The sequence below is a fragment of the Gorilla gorilla genome, chromosome 3, assembly GCF_029281585.2.
Source record: "Gorilla gorilla gorilla isolate KB3781 chromosome 3, NHGRI_mGorGor1-v2.1_pri, whole genome shotgun sequence".
Classification (NCBI taxonomy): Eukaryota; Metazoa; Chordata; class Mammalia; order Primates; family Hominidae; genus Gorilla; species Gorilla gorilla.
This window is the reverse complement of record NC_073227.2, coordinates 185,888,254-185,910,768: the sequence shown is the minus strand read 5'-3', so window position 1 is coordinate 185,910,768 and position 22,515 is coordinate 185,888,254. Positions and strand designations below refer to the sequence as shown.

The 22,515-nt window shown below is 42.0% G+C and overlaps 1 protein-coding gene across 2 annotated transcripts; it reads left to right on the top strand.

Annotated features, from left to right (window-relative positions):
- The first annotated feature begins 8,416 nt into the window (after positions 1–8,416).
- On the top strand, positions 8,417–17,840 carry TRIM61 (tripartite motif containing 61). 2 transcript variants are annotated; one of them, XM_031009896.3, is made up of 3 exons: positions 8,417–8,565; positions 9,271–9,408; positions 15,782–17,840. In XM_031009896.3, the coding sequence occupies exon 3, from the start codon at positions 16,120–16,122 to the stop codon at positions 17,533–17,535; it is 1,416 nt and encodes a 471-aa protein (XP_030865756.3). In that variant the 5' UTR covers positions 8,417–8,565; positions 9,271–9,408; positions 15,782–16,119; the 3' UTR covers positions 17,536–17,840. The 2 variants fall into 2 exon arrangements, with proteins under 2 accessions (XP_030865756.3, XP_030865757.3); XM_031009897.3 differs by having other exon boundaries at positions 8,430–8,565; positions 9,276–9,408.
- Positions 17,841–22,515: the final 4,675 nt, after the last annotated feature.

The following is a 22,515-nucleotide window of genomic DNA, read 5'->3' as shown; positions in this document are numbered from 1 at the left end:
GCTATGAAAACAATGTGGAAGTTCCTAAAAAAATCAAAATAGAATTACCATATGATCCAGCAATCTCACTTTTGAGTATTTACTCAAAAAAATTAAAATTAGGATCTGGAAGAGATACCGGGACTCCCAATGTTTACTGCAACAGTTGTCACAATACCTAAGAGGTGCGAACAACCTAAATTTCTATTGACAGATGAATGGATAAAGAAAATGTGACAGATGCATACAATGGAATGGAATACTATTCAGCCTTAAAATAGAAGAAAACTGTGTTCTATGTGAGAACATGGATGACCCTTAAGGTCATTATAATAAGGGAAATAAGTCGGTCACAGAAAAAAGAAATACTGCATGCTTCCACTTGTATGGGATATCTAAAATAGTTAAATTCATAAAATCTGAGGGGAATGGTGTTTGCCAAGGGTTGGGAGTAGGGGAAATGGAAAGTTACTAATCAAGAGACATTCAATTTTAGATAAACAAGAGAAATAAGCTCTACAAGACCTGCTGTATGACCTTGATCTAGATCATGATCAAGAAGAGTGTATTATACACTTGAAACCTGGTTGAGTGGGTAGGTCTCATGATAAGTGTTGTTATGAAAAATATAATTTAAAAATGTATATGTGCCACATTTCACCATAATGTTACACACAATAGCAAAAAACCCGTAAATTTATTAACAATCCAACAATTGAAGTAATTTACTTTACATCCACTCTTAGAATATTATAGAAACTGTATAATCTCTTCTGCACACTCTCAGACTAGTGTTATAGAGAACAAAATCTTTTTTTTTTTTTTTTGAGTTGGAGTAGTCTGGCTCTGTCGCACAGGCTGAAGTGCAGTGGTGCAATCTCAGCTCACTGCAACCTCTGTTTCCTGGGTTCAAGCAATTCTCCTGCCTCAGCCTCCCTAGTAGCTAGGATTACAGGTGTTTGCCACCGTGACTGGTTAAGTTTTGTATTTTTAGTAGAGATGGGGTTTCACCTTTTTGGCCAGGCTGGTCTTGAACTCCTCACCTCAGGTCATCTGGCTGCCTCAGCCTCCCAAAGTGCTGGGATTGTGTGTGAGCCACCGCCCCCAGCCTAGAAAAAAATCTTTCTAATCATCACTACAAGTTCAGGAGGTCCTCAAGACTACACTGTTTCAATAATTCACTATAAAAGCTCACAAAATTCAGCAAAGCTGATATATCATGATTTAGTCTGCTTTGGCTACCATAACAAAACACCATCATTGGGTGACCTAAAAAATAGAAATTTATTTCTCCATACTGTGTACACTGGGAAGTCCAAGATCAAAGTGCCAGCAAGACAGGTTTCATTCTGATGCCTTTTCTCTCTTACTTGTGTGCACAGAAAGAGCTTGGTTCTCTCTTCCTCTTCTGATAAGGCCACTAATCCCATCATGGGGACCCCACCGTCATGAACTCATCTAAACCTAATGACTTTCCCAAAGGCATGGCCTTCATATTTTTTCACTGTACAAAATATAAAAGTGGCCACTTTGGGAAGTCATTAAGTTCAGATTAGGGCTTAAACATATGAATTTTGAATTTAAGAATGTAAAGACATTTTGAATTTAAGAAAACGTTGAATTAAAAAAAAATTTAATCCCAGCACTTTAGGAGGCTGAGGCAGGTGGATCTCCTGAGGTCAGGAGTTCGAGACCAGCCTGGCCAACATGGTGAAACTCCATCTCTACTAAAAATAGAAAAAAATTAGTTGGGTGTGGTGGTGCCACACCTGTAATCCCATGTAATCCCAGCTACTCAGGAGGCTCAGGCCAGAGAGCTGCTTGAACCTGGGTGATGGAGGTTGCAGTGAGCCGGGACCACACCTTTGCACTCCAGCTTGGGCAACAAGAATGAAACTGTCTCAAAAGGGGGAAAAAAAAAATTGAATGTAAGAATGTAAGCCCTAAGAATTAGGGCTTAAACATATGAATTTTGGTGAAACACACATATTCAGTGCATAACAACTCATGAGTACAGTTTAATAGAAGAAAAGAACACACTGAAATAAGCAACAGGGAAGAATTGTTGGAAGATAGAGAAGTAGGAAACACCAAGAATCTTTTTTCCTACCTAGCCAGCAATTGTGCTAACAAAATCTCTCTGATGAAACTATTGTGGAACTCTCTGGAGTCTTTTTTTTTTTTTTTGAGATGGAGTTTCACTCTGTCACCCAGGCTGGAGCGCAGTGGTGCAATCTCAACTCACTCCAACCTCTGCCTCCTGGGTTTAGGCAATTCTCCTGCCTCAGCTTCCGGAGTAGCTGGGATTACAGGCGTGTGCCACCACACCTGGCTAAGTTTTTTGTATTTTTAGTAGAGACGAGGTTTTACCATATTGGCTAGGCTGGTCTCAAACTCCTGATATTTTGATCCACCCACCTCAGCCTCCCAAAGTGCTGGGATTACAGGCATGACCCACCGCACCCAGCCTCTGCAGTCTTTTTTCACGCTTGGAAATTCCAGGGAAAGTCTTGGAAGATAAACTGCCATTAATGTCAGTCCATTTTAGCTTTTATCTTAGCATCAGCTCTGCATGGAAATAATGAAACAAAAATACTATACAGAATGTAGAAAACAAATAGCAAAATGACAAAAGTAAATCCCTTATCAGTTATTATTTTAAATGTAAATGAATTAAATTTTTAATCAAAGAATGGCAGAATTAAGTCTAAAATGATCCACATATATATAGTCTAAAGGATATTCGAAGTGAATATCCTTTAGACACAAACAGGTTGAGAGTGAATGAATGAAAAAGGTATTCCAGGCAAACAGAAACTAAAAGAGAGCAGTGGTCATCATACTTGTATCAGACAAAACAGACATTAAATCAAAAAGGTTCTAAGAGACAAAGAAAGGAATTATATGTTAATACAAGATTCAAAACAGAAGATGTAACAATTATAAACATTTACACACCTAATAACAAATGATCTGGTCGGGTGTGGTGGCTCACGCCTGTAATCCCAGCACTTGCAGGGGCCGAGGCAGGAAGATCACAAGGTCAGGAGTTCCAGACCAGCCTGGCCAATATGGCGAAACTCTGTCTCTACTAAAAATACAAAAATTAGCCGGGCTTGGGGGCAGGCACCTGTAATCCCAGCTACCTGGGAGGCTGAGGCAGAAGAATCACTTGAACCTGGGAGGCAGAGGTTGCCATGAGCTGAGACCACACCATTACACCCCAGCCTGGGTGACAAGAATAAAACTCTGTCTCAAAAAAAAAAAAAAAAAATCAAAATTTATGAACCAAAATTTGACAAAATAGAAGAGAGAAATAGACAATAACAGATGGATTTTTTTTTTTTTTTGAGACAGAGTTTTGCTCTTGTTGCCCAGGCTAGAGTGCAGTGGCATAATCTCGGCTCAATGCAATCTCCGCCTCCTGGGTTGAAGTGATTCTCCAAACTCAGCCTCCCAAGTAGCTGGGATTACAGGCACCCACCATCACGCCTGGCAAATTTTTGTATTTTTAGAAGAGATGGGGTTTTGCCATGTTGTCCAGGCTGATCTCAAACTCCTGGCCTCAGGTGATCCACCCACCTCGGCATCCCAAAGTGCTGGGATTACAGGCTTGAGCCACCGTGCCTGACCACCTCCCTCTATAATCTTACTTCTGCCCTCAGATAGAAACAGAAAAAAAAATTTCAGATGAATTTATAGATAATCAGTATGTATTTATGTTAACAAAATATATGTTTTATATGTATTTAACAGTACATTTACCATACCAGACACTGTTCAAAGTGCTTTAACTCATGAAAACTCATTTAGTCTTCACAAATCTAAAAAGTAAGTTGAACTATTATTGCCCCATCCCTCCTTTTTTCAACCAGATGAGAAAGGCAGAAAAAGATAACTGCTAAGGTTACACAAGATAGAGGAGGACAGAGCATGGATATGAACTCCTGGAAACCTGGTTCTAAAGTTAAGCCTTCACCACCGCTCTTTATTTTCTTCCTCTAACCTGCAGAAGTACACAGACACACATGTGTATGCACACACATATACACATACATACACATATCAAACTACCTGTAAAAAGTCTGTTATGCGTCCTTACAGGCCTTTACATATTTTTATGGACAGGAAGAGGGAGAGTAATCTGCTAAATCCAGATGGAATAGACATAGAGCAAAGCTACAAAGCATCTTAGAATGTAACAGGCATGAAAAATATTCTTTGGCTGAAAAACTAGATCATTGATAAACTTGGAACAGTCTCAGTGGAGGAGTAAAGATGAAAACCCGATTGCTTCTGAACTCTTCTTTTTTTTTTTGAGATGACAGAGTTTCACTCTGTCGCCAAGGCTGGAGTGCAGCGGCACAGTGTCAGCTCACTGCAACCTCCGTCTCCTAGGTTCAAGCAATTCTCCTGCCTCACCCTCCTGAGTAGCTGGGATTACAGGAGCCCACCACCACGTCCAGCCAGTTTTTATATTTTTAGTAGACATGGGGTTTCACCATGTTGGCCGGGCTGGTCTCAAACTCCTGACCTCAGGTGATCAACCCACCTCGGCCACCCAAAGTGCTGGGATTACAGGCATGAGCCACCGCACCCAGCCCTGAACTCTTGCTGTAGGGAAGAACAAAATTCTTAGGGCAACTGGTCTAGAAGAGTAATTACATCACATCTCTTTAGGTTAATTAGCATCTAGCGGGTGGGCCCCATCCAGTTAAATTATGCTGTATCCTATGAGGTATAGTCAGCCTTGCAGGATTCAGTGCCATATTGGTGGGGTTCCCATATTAAGTATTTATTTGTTTATTTATTTATTTATTTATTTATTTATTTATTCACTTACTCATTTATTTTTGGGACAGAGTCTCGCTCTGTCGCCCAGGCTGGAGTGCAGTGGCGCCATCTTGGTTCACTGCAACCTCTGCCTCCCAGGTTTAAGCAATTCTCTTGCTTCAGCCTCCTGAATAGCTGGGATTACAGGCACCCATCACCAGGCCTAGCTAATTTTTGTATTTTTAGTAGAGACAGAGTTTCACCATGTTGGCCAGGCTGGTCTCGAACTTCAGACCTCAAGTAATCACCTGCCTCGGCCTCTCAAAGTTTTGGGACTATAGTCGTTGAGCCACCATGCCTGGTCTCTTAAGTTATTTTTCTTTTTTTAAATTTTACTTTAAGTTCCGGGATACATGTGCAGAATGTGCAGGTTTGTTACATAGGTATACATGTGCCATGGTGGTCTGCTGCACCTATCAACCTGTTATCTAGGTTTTAAGCCCCGCATGCATTAGGTATTTGTCCTAATACTCTCGTCCCCTTGCCCTCTCACTCCCCAACAGGCCCTCATGTGTTTTGTTCCTCCCTGTGTCCATGTGTTCTCATTGTTCAACTGCCACTTTTGAGTAAGAACATGAGGTGTTTGATTTTCTGTTCCTGTGTTAATTTGCTGAGAATGATGGCTTTCAGCTTCAACTATGTCCCTGCAAAGTACTATGTCCCTCAACTATTTCCCTCATTTTTTTATGGCTGCAGAATATTCCATGGTGTATGTGTTCCACATTTTCATTTTTTTTTTTTCTTTTTGAATTGAAGTCTCGCTCTTGTCCTCCAGGCTTGAGTGCGATGGCACCATCTTGGCTCACTACAACCTCCAGCTCCCGGGTTCAAGCGACTCTCCTGCCACAGCCTCCCGTGTAGCTGGGATTACAGGCGCTTGCCACCATGCCCGGCTAATTTTTGTATTTTTAGTAGAGACAGGGTTTCACCATGTTGGCCAGGCTGGTCTCGAACTCCTGACCTCAGGTGATCCACCTGCCTCAGCCTCCCAAAGTGCTGGGATTACAGGCGTCAGCCACCACGCCCGGCTATGTTCACATTTTCTTTATCCATTCTATCACTGATGGGCATTTGGATTGGTTCCAAATCTTTGTTATTGTAAATAGTGCTGCAATAAACATACGTGTGCATGTGTCTTTATAGTAGAATGATATATAGTCCTTTGGGTATCTTAAATAATTTTTTTTTTGGTGACAAAGTCTCCCTCTGTCGCCCAGACTGGAGTGCAGTGGCGCCATCTCGGCCCACTACAACTTCTGCCTCACGGGTTCAAGCAGTTCCTCCCCTGAGTAGCTGGGATTACAGGCAGGCGCCACCACGCCGGCTAATTTTTGTATTTTTAGTAGAGATGGGGTTTCACCATGTTGGTCAGGCTGGTCTCGAACTCCTGACCTTGTTATCCGCCCACCTCGGCCTCCCAAAGTGCTGGGATTACAAGCGTGATTTTTAATGCCACGTACTGTGACAGGGAAAGAAACCACCCTGCTGGCTGCATAGTTTGTTTAAATAGCATAATATACAGGGTGGGTGCAGTAGCTCTCACCTTTAAGTAATCCCAGCATTTTGGGAGCCCGAGGCGGGTGGATCGCTTGAGCCCAGGAGTTTGAGATCAGCCGGGCCAACACAGTGAAACCCCCGTCTGTACTGAAAGCACAAAAACTTAGCCGGGCGTGGGTGGCACGCACCTGTAATCCCAGCTACTCTGTAGGCTGAGGCAGGAGAACTGCTTGAACCAGGGAGGCTGAACCTGGGAGGCGGTGCTTGCAGTGAGCCAAAATGGCGCCATTGTACTCCAGCCTGGGCGAAAATAACAAATAAATACCATGCACTCACCTCACTGCAAAGTAATATGGAGGAAGCTGCTGCCACTGGTATTTCTTTTCCTTTCTTTTTCAGGAGACTCTGGAATTTCAAAAGGCTTACGAACAAGGACTTTGCTTTATCGGTTGATTTGTCTAGGTCACACCTCTATTCAACTGTTCACCATACACCCTTTCTAGGATATATTAAAGGCATCGACGGGTCTTTATTCCACAATTCAAATCTTAGTACTTCATGTTTAAAATGCTTCACTGGCTTTTCTTTGCATTTGATAAAAACCAATATCCTCAATTTTGCCTAAAGGGCCTTGCAGCATTCATTCTCGCCTATCTCATTAGCCTCACAAAGCCATTTTCCATATTTTATACTTCTTGCAATTTCCCACGTTGTTGTGCCAACCAAATGACCTCTTTCAGTTCCTTTTGTACCAAGTTTTTAAAAATTATCATCTCTAGGCAGGGCGCGGTGGCTCACGCCTGTAATCCTAGCACACTTTGGGAGGCGGAGGCGGGCAGATCACGAGGTCAGGAAATCGACACCATCCTGGCTAACACGGTGAAACCCCGTCTCCACTAAAAATACAAAAAATTAGCTGGGCGTGGTGGCAGGCACCTGTAGTCCCAGCTACTCTGGAGGCTGAGGCAGGAGAATGGCGTGAACCCGGGAGGCGGAGCTTGCAGTGAGCCGAGATCACGCAACTGCACTCCAGCCTGGGCCACAGAGCGAGACTCCGTCTCAAAAAAAAAATAAATAAATAAAAATAAAATTATCATTTCTGGCTGGGTGAGGTGGCTCACGCCTGTAATCCTGGCACTTTTGGGAGGGCGAGGCGGGCGGATTGCCTGATCTCAGGAGTTCGAATCCAGCCTGAGCAACACGATGAAACCCCGTCTCTACTAAAAATACAACAACAAAAAATTAGCCAGGTGTGGCGGCGTGCGCCTATAGACCCAGCTACTCGGGAGACAGAGGCAGGAGAATTGCTTGAAACTGGGAGGCAGAGGTTGCAGAGAGCCAAGACTGCGCCACTGCACTCCAGCCTGGGCGAAAGAGAGATTCCGTCTCTTATTTAAAAAAAAAAAAAATCATTTCTAAAATATTTTGTAGACGCAGGGTCTGGCAATGTTACCTAGGCTTGTCCTGAACTCCTGGCCTCAAGCGATCCTCCCACCTCTGCCTCTGAAAGTGCTTGGATTACAGGTGTGAGCCACTATGCCCGGCCCGTACTAAATTCTTTAAAGTTGAGAGGCTCCACATTGGCTCTTCTTCCAGCCTTGAAGACTTTGACCGTGGAATTGATCCAACGAATGCCTCTTCATCCCTCAAATTCCGCCTGAAATGTCACTTCCTCAGGTAAACCTGAGTTCATAGGGTGGGGCACAATCCCACAGGGTGGGAGAGATCCACCCACTCACCCACTGAGATGCAAACTAATCCAAAGGGGCTTCTATTCCTCTTTCAAGCATAGGGAGTGCTGAACGACTCCACCCTGCGACCCCAGGCTACGGGAAGCAGTTGACCCTGCAAAGCTCTCCACTCCCTCACCATCTGGGAGGGGACGCTGTGCTGGTGAAGCTTTTAAAACCAACTTGCAGACTTACTTGGATCCTCAAGTTTACTCATATAAATAAAAAATGATAAGAATCCGAAAAGACAGCCAGGGGAATTAAATGCCAGTTGGGGCCAATAGGGCCCTGATCACGGAAGAGGGCGCCCCCAGCTCTCAATCTTCACACAATCCCTGCACCCAGGGTCACAGAGCATGCGCAGGTCCTTCCCGCTCACTTCCGGGGCAACTGCCAACCACCGCGCAGGCTGAGCCCCAGGCAGGAAGCAGCCCACTTGGTGGGGTTGGGGTATGAGTTCTTCCTGGCGGGGGCTCGGTGGGTCCTGAGTATTCTTTGGCCGGGTTTGCTGATCCGTCTGCTCCAGGTGAGCTGGGAAGGCCGCAGGAAAGGCCCAGAAGGGCCTCGCCAGGAGGCTTAACTGGACAGGGGCTTCTTGAACATTCTCTGTGCCTAAACCTCCGGGTCGCTGCCTGCCCACGACTGGATCTCCTTAGTGTCTGGCGTAGCTCTTGTGAAAAATTCAGGATTGTAGAGTTAGAATGGGGGTGTTGAGCCTGTATCAATTAAGCTTTAAATGTTATGATCTGAATTAGGGTTTATGAAGTGGCTATGTTATCTTCAAAGAGTTAATGTACGTGTTTGGGAGTGGGGGTTGGGGAGTTAAGGGAGCGAAGTGGTAGCTGCCAGTTGAGAACCCACCAGCCTACGTCGTCTGCACCCTCGACCTATGTAAGCATCCTTTAATCCTCACAAGGGTCTTACAGGTACGAATTATCATTTCAACTTTGTAGATGAGGCGCTTTAGGTGCAGGCATGTTAAGAATCAGCCAGTATGATGATGGTTGAAACTGAGAGCTTGGAATCTACCACAGGTTTTATTTATTCCTCAAACAAGCTAGAGACATATTGCCACCAAGAAGCTTGCTGCCTGGTGAGGGGTTTTTACAGTTAGGTAAAGAATTGCAGAGTAGCTGTAAAATCACATAACTGTGATATGTGACATGATGGGAGCTAGGCAAAAAACTTGGACTAGATCTTAATGGATCTTTTTGCTTTGTTTTCCTTAAAGCGTAGGTTCACAAAGTACAGTCCGCAGGCCAGCAGCATCATCTGGGAACTTAGGAAAAAACCAGCCCTACTGAGTCAGAAACTGGGGATGTGGCCCAGGCAATCTTTTACCAAGACCTCCAGGTGATTATAATGCAAGGTAAGATTTGAGAACTGCTTCCATAAAGTAATAAAGGACCAGTGGAATGTTTTCAGTTGAAATATGAAAGGATTCTGTTTGTATTTGAAAAGGTCAGTTTAGCTACAGACTTAAGAAATTGGAGGCACCATTGTGTATCTAGGAGAGAGACATAAGTGGTTTAAACTAGGGTGGTGACTGTGCCTACAGAGCTGTTCTGTTCACTTAATGTCCTGATTTTAAATAGTAGAGAAGACTGCTTTGGGTGTATGCTTGGGGAAAGGAGGGCACAATGATACCTGGAGTGAGTCCTCTTGTGTCCTTTGTGAAGGGGTGGCCTGCCCCTCCACACCTGTGGGTATTTCTAGTCGGGTGGGACGAGAGACTGAGAAAAGAAATAAGACAGAGACAAAGTATAGAGAAACAACAGTGGGCCCAGGGGACCGGCGCTCAGCATACCAAGGACCTGCACCGGCACCGGCCTCTGAGTTCCCTCAGTTTTTATTGATTATTATTTTCATTATTTCAGCAAAAAGGAATGTAGTAGGAGAGCAGGGTTATAATAAGGAGAAGGTCAGCAACAAACATGTGAGCAATAGAATCTATGTCATAATTAAGTTCAAGGGAAAGTACTATGACTGGACGTGCACGTAAGCCAGATTTATGTTTCTCTCCACCCAAACATCTCAGCGGAGTAAAGAATAACAAGTCAGCATTACTGCAAACATGTCTCGCCTCCCACCATAGGGCGGTTTTTCTCCTATCTCAGAATTGAACAAATGTACAATCAGGTTTCATACCGAGACATTCAGTTTCCAGGGGCAGGCAGCAGACCGTGGCCTTCCTCCATCTCAACTGCAAGAGGCTTTCCTCTTTTACTAATTCACCTCAGCACAGACCCTTTACGGGTGTCAGGCTGGGGGACAGTCAGGTCTTTCTCATCCCACGAGGCCATATTTCAGACTATCACATGGGGAGAAACCTTGGACAATACCCCGCTTTCAAGGGCAGAGGTCCCTGTGGCTTTCTGCAGTGCATTGTGCCCCTGGTTTATTGAGACTAGAGAATGGTGATGACTTTTACCAAGTATACTGCTTGTAAACATTTTGTTAACAAGGCACGTCCTGCACAGCCGTAGATCCCTTAAACCTTGATTTTATACAACACATGTTTTTGTGAGCTCCAGATTGGGTCAAAGTGGCTGGGGCAAAGCTACAAATTAACAACATCTCAGCAAAGCAATTGTTTAAAGTACAGGTCTTTTTCAAAATAGAGTCTCTTACGTCTTCCCTTTCTGCATAGACACAGTGACAGTCTGATCTCTTTCTTTTCCCTGCACTTTGCACTGTGCTAGAGTCCTTTTTTGTACATGTTTTCTTAAAAGTACATTTTTTCTTCTGATTTTACCATTTTTTGCAATGATGCTCTGCAGTTTACTAACTATGTGACATTGGGCAAGATTCTTTTTTTTTTTTTAAGATGGAGTTTTCCTCTTGTCACCCAGGCTGGAGTGCAATGGCGCCATCTCAGCTCACTGCAACCTCTGCCCCCTGGTTTGAGCCATTCTCCTGCCTTAGCTTCCCAAGTAGCTGGGACTACAGGCACGCCACCATGCCCGGCTAATTTTTGCATTTTTAGTAGAGACAGGGTTTCACCATGTTGTCCAGGCTGGTCTCGAACACTTAGGACCTAAGGTAATCTGCCTGCCTTGGCCTCCCAAAGTGCTGGGATTACAAGTGTGAGCCACCGTGCGTGGCTGGGCAAGATTCTTAAAACTTTTTCAGGCTCAATTTTTCCAATCTCTGAGCACCCTATGCAACCTCACTCCCATTCCCATGCACTTTCTAACTTTCTTGTTCTGCTCAACAGTACCCATTTGAAAGTATTAAGCAAGTATTGGGAGTTACCATAGCCACACTTAGTGTGGGCAGGTGGGAAGAGTGGTTTGTAAGAGACAGTATTCTTTTTATTTCTTTTCTTTCTTTTCCTTTTGTAGAGATGGGATTTTGCCATGTTGCTCAGGCTGGTCTTGAACTCTTGGGCTCAAGCGATCCACCCAGCTTGGCCTCCCAAAGTTCTGGGATTACAGCCCTGAAGCCACCACTCCCGGCCATTATTCTATGTTTTCTGTAGTGTTGTGTTAGAATTTTTCACAAGTTAAATGTACTCTCATCCCTGGATATACAATATACACGGGGCATTGGTTCCAGGGCACCCGAAGATACCAAAATCCATGAATGCTCAAGACCAGTGGTTGCAGGTTCTGCATCCCAGGAATACTGTATTTTCGATTCTATCTGAAGTTAATTGTGTTAGTGGATGCTGAACTTGCCGATATGGAGGGCTATTTAAAATAAAGGATGTATTTTAAAATTCTAAAACTTCTGTCTTACTCCAAAATTAGTATAGGAAAATTTTCTGAAGCACACCACTACTACAGTGAGCCTTTGGAAGTTACTGCCTTTACTAATCATTTCAGGACTAGCAACCTTATAAGCCATAACAGCTTTTAGGTGAAATGTCAATGTGCTGCTTTTTTGAGACAGAGCCTTGCTCTGTTGCTCAGGCTGGAGTGCAGTGGCATGATCTCTACTCACTGCAACCTCTGCCTCCAGGGTTCAAGCATTTCCCCTGCTGCAGCCTTCCAAGTAGCTGGAATTACTGGCATGCGCCACCACTGCCAGCTAATTTTTGTATTTTCAGGAGAGACAAGGTTTTACCATGTTGGCCAGGCTGGTTCTCGAACTGCTGACCTCAAGTGATCCACTGCCTTGGCCTCCCAAAGTGCTGGGATTACAGGTGTGAGCCACCACGCCTGGCCCAATGTGCTTTATATGTAAGTAAATATAGGTTATCTCTATATATGTATGTATTACATATAATACATCAACTATGATATGCTATAATAGAAGTATGTGGATTCAGCTAAATTTGTATGACCTCTTGAGAGATTTTCTGAGATAGTCCTACAATATTTTTTATTGTACATGGGTTAAATGCCAAGGACTGTGACAGGTGTCTTACATAATTTATTCATTTATGCTTAAAACCTGAGAGAGTATTATTTCCTACTTTCTGAAAAGTGAAACTCAGAGAAATTAACTTGACCAAGTACATGTAGCTAGCTAAGTGTTAGAGTTGGATGAAAACCCAATTCTGTTAGGTATTGTTAGCTCTCAGTTTGTATTTTATCTGTTTTCTCCATTGTAGTGTTGGATCAGTAAGCCCATTTTTCCCTTTTAAAATATTTGGGATACATTATTAAATATGAACAACTGAACATATCAAATATGAAAAATCTAAGTTGATTTGATATATAGAGGGGTGCATAGGATGCCGTGGGAGTGTAAAGAAGGAGCAGTAAAACTTAGTGATTGAGTATCATGCCAGTGGTTATGCCAATTAGCGTAATGTTGGATAAGCATGTTCAAATTCTTGTAGACTCTGCTTTTACAGCTCTAGGCTTTTATAGCTCTAATTGAGGATAATAGCTCCTAACTTATGGAGTTGTTCTGATGGTTTAGTTTAACCTGTGACTATGTGGAAGATCCTTAGCATAGTGCCTGACATATAATAAATTATCCTTGAGAACATGTGTCTTGTGCTGAGTCTCTAGAAGGACCAAAACTTAGTCCTAGGGAAGAAGTGAGGTTAGGGTAATGTAAGCAGAAAGTGGTTTGTGCAGAAGAGGGAAAGCATGATACCTGTGTTTGTTTGTTTGTTTTCGTTAAGTACTTTAGGAGACTGTAGCCAGATGAAGATAATGAAATACGAAGGGTTCTGAATGGCGAGCTAAGGGTAAAAAACTTTGTCCTGACTTGTGGGGAGTTATAAACAGATTGTCATGAGGGGAAACAACATTTAATTTGTTTAAAAAGTGAAGGCCTGAGGGACAAGTTAAATGATATCAAGAAGCAATAGACATGTCAGGTGCGGTGGCTAATGCCTGTAATCCCAGCACTTTGGGAGGCCAAGGTGGGCCGATCACTTGTGGTCCAGAGTTCAAGACCAGCCTGGACAGCATGGCGAAACCCTGTCTCCACTAAAGTTACAAAACTTAGCCGGGTGTGGTGGCGCAGGCCTGTAGGCCCAGCTACTCAGGAGGCTGAGGCAGGAGAATCACTTGAACCCAGGAGGTGGAGGCTGCAGTGAGCCAAGATTGTGCCACTGCACTCAAGCCTGGGCCACAGAACAAGGCTCCAGACACACACAAAATGCAATAGGCAAATCTTGAATTTGGGGTAGTCTAGGACAAAGGTGGAGGCAGGGAACATTATTCTAGATTGAAAAAGATTTAAAAGAACTAATAAGCAAATGCAATACATGGCTCTTGTTTGGATCCAGATTCTAATACATCTAACAGAAAGCTCCTTTGGTCAAGAAGAATTAGCTACAACTTACATGATATTCTTATAAGAAAAAGAGGTTGTTATACTTCCCATTTTACAGGTCAAAGAAATGCGATTCAAAAAAAGACACATCGATTTTCTAAAGATACACAGTCAATAGCTGAGCCAGGATTCAAACCTGGTGTCCTCTCAGTAATGTTAGTGCTTACCTTGTGAAATACTGCCTCCTGTAGCATGTTGCTGTGATAGCTTTTGCTTGTGCAGTCCTAGGACACTGAGTTAAAACTTTAAGTTTGGGAGTAATGGATAAATGGTGACTTTCTAGGACTACTGCATTTTTTTCCTATTCTGCTACTCTAAAGAGAATTTCTGCATAGTAAAAGAACTTGCTAGGTCACCAAGACAGAGCCAATTTCACATATCAAAGCCATGCGCATACTATTACTCTCACTGTCGTTGGGTTATGACGAAAGCGAGAGGAAGAAGAAGAGTTGAGAAAGTGTCTAGGGAAAGAAGGCGAAGGGGAAAAAATACTATATTGATGGTTAGGTGGCTTGCAAGCTTTGATGGAGGAATTTGACTTGCTTAAAATCAGGTACCTGTGGGTGTCTTGAAAGCAAGCCAGGAAGTTTTTCTGCCTCACTTTTGTTTTGAAAGTGTCGAACTTACAGAAAGATTGAAAGGGTATGCATCCTTATACTTTTTCCCTGGATTCACCCCTGTTGTTAACTTTTTGCTACATTCATGTTTTCTCTATTTACACTTTTTTTTTTTTTTTGAGACAGAGTTTCCCTCTGTCACCCAGGCTGGAGTGCGATGGTACGATCTCCACTCACCACAACCTCCTCCTCTCGGGTTCAAGCAATTCTCCTGCCTCAGCCTCCTGAGTAGCTGGGATTATAGGCATGTGCCACCACACCCAGCTAATTCTGTGTTTTTAGTAGAGACGGGGTTTCTCCATGTTATTCAGGCTGGTCTAGAACACCTGACCTCAGGTGATCTGCCCACCTTGGCCTCCCAAAGTGCTGGGATTACAGGCGTGAGCCACCGCACTCGGCTACACATTTTTTTAATTGTTGAACCTTCTGAAAGTTTCAGATGGCTTCCCGCTGTGCATCAGTATATATATATATCTCCTAACAACAAGGGCATTTTACTTCTTACTGTGATAATTTTATTGTGCTCAATTTAACACTGGTACAACATTATGTGATATACAGTCCATACTAAGAATCTCATATTTATTTGTTCCCCATTTTTTTTTGAGGGGGGAGATAGAGTTTCATTCTGTCGCTGGGGCTGGAGTGCCGTGCTGCAATCTCAGCTCACTGCCACATCTGCCTCCCGGGTTCCAGTGGTTCTCCTGCCTCAGCCTCCCAAGCAGCTGGGATTACAGGCGCATGCCACCATGCCCAGCTAATTTTTTGTATCTTTAGTAGAGATGGGGTATCACCATATTGGCCAGGCTGGTCTTGAACTCCCGGCCTCAAGGGAGCTGAGTGCCTTGGTTCCCCAAAGTGCTGGGATTATAGGTGTGAGCCACCACACCCAGCCTGTTCCCAACATTTTTTAGTTTTGTTTTGTTTTTATTTCAAGATCTCAGATTCAATCAGGGGTCACACGTTGTATTTATCATGTTTGTTTCCTCTCCTTAAATGTAGAAACCTTTTTTTAATGCTTGTTTTTCCTGACATTGACATTTTTGAAGAATGCATACCAGTTGTCTTGTAAGAATGCTCCACAATCTGAATTAGAGTAATTTTCTCTAATGGTTAGCTTGAGTGGCAATATTTTTGGAAAGAATATTATATAGGCAATGTTGTATACTTGCCATAGCATCCTATCAGGAAGCACATAAGTTTGTCCCTTATTTTTTAGTTTTTTTAAAAATAAGTAATGTATGGCGTGAATCTCTGCAATATGAGTATCTTGTTTTTCCAAGAACTTCCACCCCATGATTTTAGCATTCATTAATGATTCTTGTGTGAACGTTTAATACATTTGTGATTATGGAATTTTAACGTGGTGTCTTTTCTTACTCATAGGAAGGTTTCCCTATCTTGGACCTGAGGCTGCTTTCTTGAAGAAAACTTGACTTTATTTCATTTAGTGGGAAGAGCAGCAGCCCAGCTATTAAGTTCTAATATGCAATAGGCTGCAGGCTGTGAAGTGTTCGTGGCAGTAGACTCCGAAGCTAAGGAGCTGAGGGCTTAACAAGTTTCTAGAAGCTGCCATCAACATGCCAAGTCAGTAAAACTTGAAAGCTGGTCAGATTTCAAGGTCTGGGGAGGATATCCACTGCGTACTGAGTCTTGAGCTCTAGAGAGCTAGGCCTTGCTAAAATAAAAGAATTACCTTACCTACCATCTTTGTTCAAGTCTCAATGGAATTTGTGATGGCCCTGGCTGACCTCCGAGCAGAGGCTAGCTGTCCCATCTGTCTGGACTATTTGAAAGACCCAGTGACCATCAGCTGTGGGCATAACTTCTGTCTCTCCTGCATCATTATGTCCTGGAAGGATCTACATGATAGTTTCCCCTGCCCCTTTTGCCACTTTTGCTGTCCAGAAAGGAAATTTATAAGCAATCCCCAGCTGGGTAGTTTGACTGAAATTGCTAAGCAACTCCAGATAAGAAGCAAGAAGAGGAAGAGGCAGGAAGAGAAGCATGTGTGTAAGAAGCATAATCAGGTTTTGACTTTCTTCTGTCAGAAAGACCTAGAGCTTTTATGTCCAAGGTGCAGTTTGTCCACTGATCACCAGCATCACTGTGTTTGGCCCATAAAGAAGGCTGCCTCCTATCATAGGAAAAAACTGGAGGAATACAATGCATCATGGAAGGAGAGAGTGGAACTAATTGAAAAAGTCATAACTATGCAAACCAGGAAATCACTGGAACTGAAGAAAAAGGTAAAACATAGGGCAGAAGAAGTCAAGTCTGAATTTGAGCAACTTAGGTTATTTCTCCAAAATGAGCAAGAGACTGTTCTGAGGCAATTACAAGATGAAGAGATGGATATTTTAGCACAACTAAATGAAAGCCTAACAAAATTTTCAGATTATACCTCCTCATTAAAATATCTACTAAAGGAGATAGAGAGCATGTATGTAAAGTCAGAACTGGAATTACTGGCAAATGTTAAGGATATCTGTCACAGATATAAGAATTTAAAATTCCCTGAGCTGTTTTTATTCAAATTAAAAAAATATGGTTACCATCTGCCTCCACAATATTCTGGCCTAGACAAAATTATCAAGCGATTTCAAGTAGATGTAATTCTAGATCCTGAAACAGCACATCGTAAACTTATAGTCTCAGAAGATAGAAAAACTGTGCGCTATGGAAATGCAACACAAAATGTACCTCATAACCCAAGAAGATTTTATCTCCTCCCAGCTGTTCTGGGTTCTAAGGGATATAGTTGTGGCAGGCAGTACTGGGAAGTAGAAGTGAAAGACAAGCCTGAATGGATTCTTGGTGTCTGTAGTGACTGTCTTCCCAGAAGGAGGAAGAGTCAACCAATATTAGTACAGGATGGATTATGGGGAATTTGGCGATCTAGTCAGAATAATTATATTGTATTGGGCCACAAGGAAATTATTCTGCTGCCACAAGTAATTCCTAGTAAGATTGGCATTTTTTTAGACTATGAAATGAATGAAGTTTCCTTTTATAATTTGAATGATAAATCTCTTCTCTATACTTTTAATGATAATTTTACAGGAGCACTTTGGCCTTATTTTTATACTGGAACTGACTCAAAACCCCTTAAAATTTCTACAGTAACAGATTCTGAATGAATTATTAGAAGACTCAGTTTCTTTCACCTAGTAGACATGACTGAGCCAGTTAATCTAGTTTTGGCTATTCTGTATTTTGTCCAGTTTTTCCCATAAAAAAGCAATATTTTTTATCTCAGTTTCAGCAACTTCCAAAAAATGTGATTATGGGACCTACTTTATATTAAATTATGGGGTCAGTGACAAGGTACTTTAGAAATTCTACAGTAAAATACTTGAAACATATATTACTGAAGAAATGTATTATGTAAGAAAAGCTATTACTTTTGTAATTGCCAATAAAAGCCCAATAATTTTTTTCTGTATTATATACTTTTCCTTTAAGAAAGATTAAGTCTTTATTAAAGGCATTCATCATTACTCTTGGACTACTGCTATGTAAATACAGCCTCTTTTCTTTTTCTTTTCTTCTTTTCTTTTTCCTCTTCTCCCCTCCCCTCCCCTTTTTTCGTTGCCCAGGCTGGAGTGCAATGGCCAGGATCTCACTGCAACCTCTGTCTCCCAGGTTCAAGCAATTCTTCAGCCTCAGCCTCCCAAGTAGCTGGGATTACAGGTGTGTACCACCACACCCAGCTAATTTTTGTATTTTTAATAGAGACGGGGTTTCACCATGTTGGTCAGGCTGGTGTCGAACTCCTGACCTCCAGTGATTCACCTGCCTTGGCCTCCCAAAGTGCTGGGATTACAGGTGTGAGCCACCACGCCTAGCCAGGTAGCTACTTTCAACCTTTTTTTTTTTAATTAAAGTTTTTATTTTTCTATTTTGCCCAGCGTGGTGTTGAACTTGTGGCCTCAAGCAATTCTCCTGCCTTAGCCTCCCAAAGCACTGGGGTTACAGGCATGAACCACCATGCCCAGTGCCACTTTCACCTTTCATCTGTTTACCTCCGTATTTCTAAGTAACTTACTTTATTTTTTATTGTGTGTGCCTTTGTTAGTATTGCCTTAGTCCTATAGAAAATGAGATGGCATTCTTACATCCTCCTCTGCCACACACACACATACTGTACATACACAACCGGTAGATAACCTGTTCTTCTGTTCCCACTGGACAGAGTACCCTCTAGTGCTGTTCAGCTACTGTCCTTCACTTCACTTTGGGAACTGATCTCTAGTCTCAGAATCCATCTTAACTTAGTTCCATCTTTTCCTCCTTAGGTTTATTCTGTTAATTCAGGAATTAACATCTTTCAATAGATCACAGATGGGTGACATTTGGAAAACTTGTGTCAACAAAAAAGATGAGCTTTTGATGGGATTATGTTGTATCTTTTTAGATTAATATGGAGAAAATTGACAACATGTCAGCTAGTAGACATAACAGTGAATCTATTCAATGAATTTTTATGTGATTGTCTCTGAAATTTGTAGTTTTTAGTGTACGTGTTATTTAACATGTTTTGTCAGATTTGTCCTTAAGTATTTAATTGTTTGTTGATTATTTCAATTCTAGTTGTTCATTACTAGTATACAGAAAGCTAATTTTTGAATATTAATCTTATTTCCTATAGCTGGCTAAACTCATTTTTAGTAGCTCTTGTTTAGATTCCATTGGAGTTTCCGTAGAGATAGTCATGTCATGGGCAGGTAAAGACATCTGTATCTCTTCCTGTGTAATACAGATCATTTTTCTCTTTTTCTTTTTTTATTTTTGACATAGAGTCTCGCTCTGTCACCCACACTGTAGTGCAGTGGCATTATCTCGTCTCACTGCAACCTCCACCTCCTGGGTCCAAGCAGTTCTGGAGCCTCAGCACCGCACCCTCTTCACCCAAAGTAGCTGGGATTACAGGTGCCCGCCACCATGCCCAGCTAATTTTTGTATTTTTAGTAGAGATGGGGTTTCATCATGTTGGCCAGGCTGGTCTGGATCTCCTGACCTCAGGTGATCCACCCACTCCGGCCTCCCAAAGTGCTGGAATTACAGACATGAGCCACTGCACCCAGCCCCAAAGTACAATTTTTAAAAATCTAGGTTTAATGTTTGAATTATTGTTCACAAGATTTATTTGAATTACAACTATTGCTTTATAACCACTTTTGCCAGCTTTTTAGAGGTAGTCACTTTGAACTCCTCAGCTCTTTTGGTATTTACTTTTATAGTCACTAAATCACATTCCAATAATACCTTTGTTCACTAAGCCAGTGGCTCAGATATCTTGGGGATATTCTTGGCATCTCTTGCATTGTTTTACCTGTCTTTATGTTTTTCCATTTGGAACTTGGTTTCTTGTTTAATTTGAGCACATCCTTCAGTAGCTTTCTAGTAAGGTTCATGGGAAATAAAGTTTTTGAGACCTTTGTATCTGAAAATGTCTTTAGTCTATCCTGATATTTAACCAGAAGTTTATCAGGGCCTGGAATTATAGTTTTAAAACAATTCACTCTTATGTATTTTTAACCTTTTAAATTGGGAAATATATTGTTATGATATTTACAATGTGTAATGAAATACATTAAGGCCGGGCGCAGTGTCTCACGCCTGTAATCCCAACACTTTGGGAGGCTGAGGCAGGCAGATCATGAGGCCAGGAGTTTGAGACCATCCTGGCTAACACAGTGAAACCCCGTCTCTACTAAAAATTCAAAAAATTAGCCAGGCTTGGTGGCATGCACCTGTAGTCCCAGCTACTCGGGAGGCTGAGGCAGGAGAATCACTTGAACCCAGGAGGCAGAAGGTGCAGTGAGCCGAGATCGCGCCACTGCACTCCAGCCTGGGTATCGTCTCAAAAAAAAAAGCATAGGCAGAATTCTATAAGCATGAGATTTAATCAATACATTACATAGATTTGGTCATGAACTCGCAGCCAAGGTCAGCTGGCGTTATAATGGATAAATTCAAGCTCCAGGTGCTATTGTAAAAGCTTCAGTTTAAGTTTTTAAAAACTTAAAAAAGCTTTTTAAAACTTAAAGTTTTTAAAAACTTAAAAAAGCTTCAGTTTAAGTTTTTTGTTTTTGTCTTTTTTGAGATGGAGGCTCACTCTGTTGTCCAGGCTGGAGTGCAGTGGTGCAATCTCAGCTCACTGCAGCCTCCCTCTCCCGGATTCAAGCGACTCTCACGCCTTAGCCTCTGGAATAGTTGGAATTACAGACTCGCGTCACCGTGCCCGGTCAATTTTTGTATTTTTAGTAGAGACGGGGTTTCACCGTGTTGGCCAGGCTGGTCTCAAATTTCTGATCTCAAGTGATCCACCCGCCTCAGCCTCCCAATGTGCTGAGATTCCAGGTGTGAGCCACTGTGCCCAGCCAGTTATTTTACACCAATTCAGAGAAAATTACACATCTGGTTAAATTACAATAATTAGTAGACATCAAAAATAGGATGACGTTGGTGAAATAAGTGTTATTAGAGATACATGGATCAACTGATATATTCGAGGATCCATAAACTCAGTGGCTTCTGTGGACAAGAAAACAGTCATAGTTTAAAGACAGAATCATTTCTGTAAGTGATAAGGGTTTTGTAAATGAAAAATATATACTGATGTATTTCCAGCATCCCTACTCTGCACTCCCCTTGCCAGTTAGTTTCTGGCTACTTAATATTCCACCACCAACCTTATGTCCCAAGAAATCACTATAATATTCTCTTCCCCTTTTCCCCTACATAATCAGTCTTCCTAATTGTTTCATCCCTTATTCATCACCAAAACTAAGGCACTGAGATAGTGGAAAGAGCATGCATTTGAAATCCCATACTAACTTGGGCAGTTCGTGGCAGTTAACAATTTATTGCCTCCATTTTTATCTTTTCAAAGAATCAGCTTTGGTTTTGTTGATTTTTCTCTCTTGTTTCCAATTTTCAATTTTATTGAGTTCTGCTTCAATTTTTATTTTTGTCATTCTGCATGCTTTACATTTAAAAGCTCTCCATCTCCTTTTTTTTCTCTAGTTTCTTTTCTTTTTTTTTTTTTTTGAGACAGAGTCTCGCTCTGTCACCCAGGCTGGAGTGCAGTGGCAGGATCTTGGCTCACTGCAAGCTTCACCTCCCGGGTTCACGCCATTCTCTTGCCTCAGCCTCCCAAGTAGCTGGGACTACATGCGCCCACCACCAAGCCCGGCAAATTTTTGTATTTTTAATAGAGATGGGGTTTCACTGTGTTAGCCAGGATGGACTCGATTTCCTGACCTCGTGATCAGCCCGCCTCGGCCTCCCAAAGTGCTGAGATTACAGGCATGAGCCACCGCGCCCGGCCATTTTTCTCTAGTTTCTTAAGGTAAAGGGTTAAGTTACTGATTTTAGATTTTTTTCTAATATATTATAAATTTAATGCTATAAATTTCACTCTAAATACTGCTTTAGCTATGTTACACAAATATTGAAATATTGTATTTTTATTTTTATTTTGCTCAAAATATTTAATTTCCCTGAGACTTACTCTTTGACCCAAGGGGTATTTAGAAGTGTACTAGTTTTCACATTTTTGTGGATTTCCCAGAGATTTTTCTGTAATATCTATTATAATTTTGTATAGTCTGATAATGTAGTTTGTGTGATTTCTTTTTTTTTTTTTTTTTTGAAACAGAGTTTCACTCTTGTTGCCCAGGCTGGAGTGCAATGGCACAATCTCGGCTTACTACAACCCCTGCCTACTGGGTTCAAGCGATTCTCCCATCTCAGCCTCCCAAATAGCTGGGATTACAGGTGCACACCACCACGCCTAGCTAATTTTTGTATTTTTGGTAGATACGAGGGTTCTCCATCTTGGCCAGGCCGGTCTCGAACTCCTGACCTCAGGTGATCTGCGTGCCTTGGCAGTGCTGGGATTACAGGCATGAACCACAATGCCCGGCTGACCCCATAATTTATTATAAAGTAGGTCCTATGATCACATTTTTTAGAAGTTGCTGAAACTGAGATATAAACTATTCTTTTTTTTTGTGGGGAAAACTAGACAAGTTACAGAATTATCAAAACTATATTCACTGGCTCAGTTATGTCTAATAGTTGAAAGAAAATGACAGTTTTTTAACAGTTCT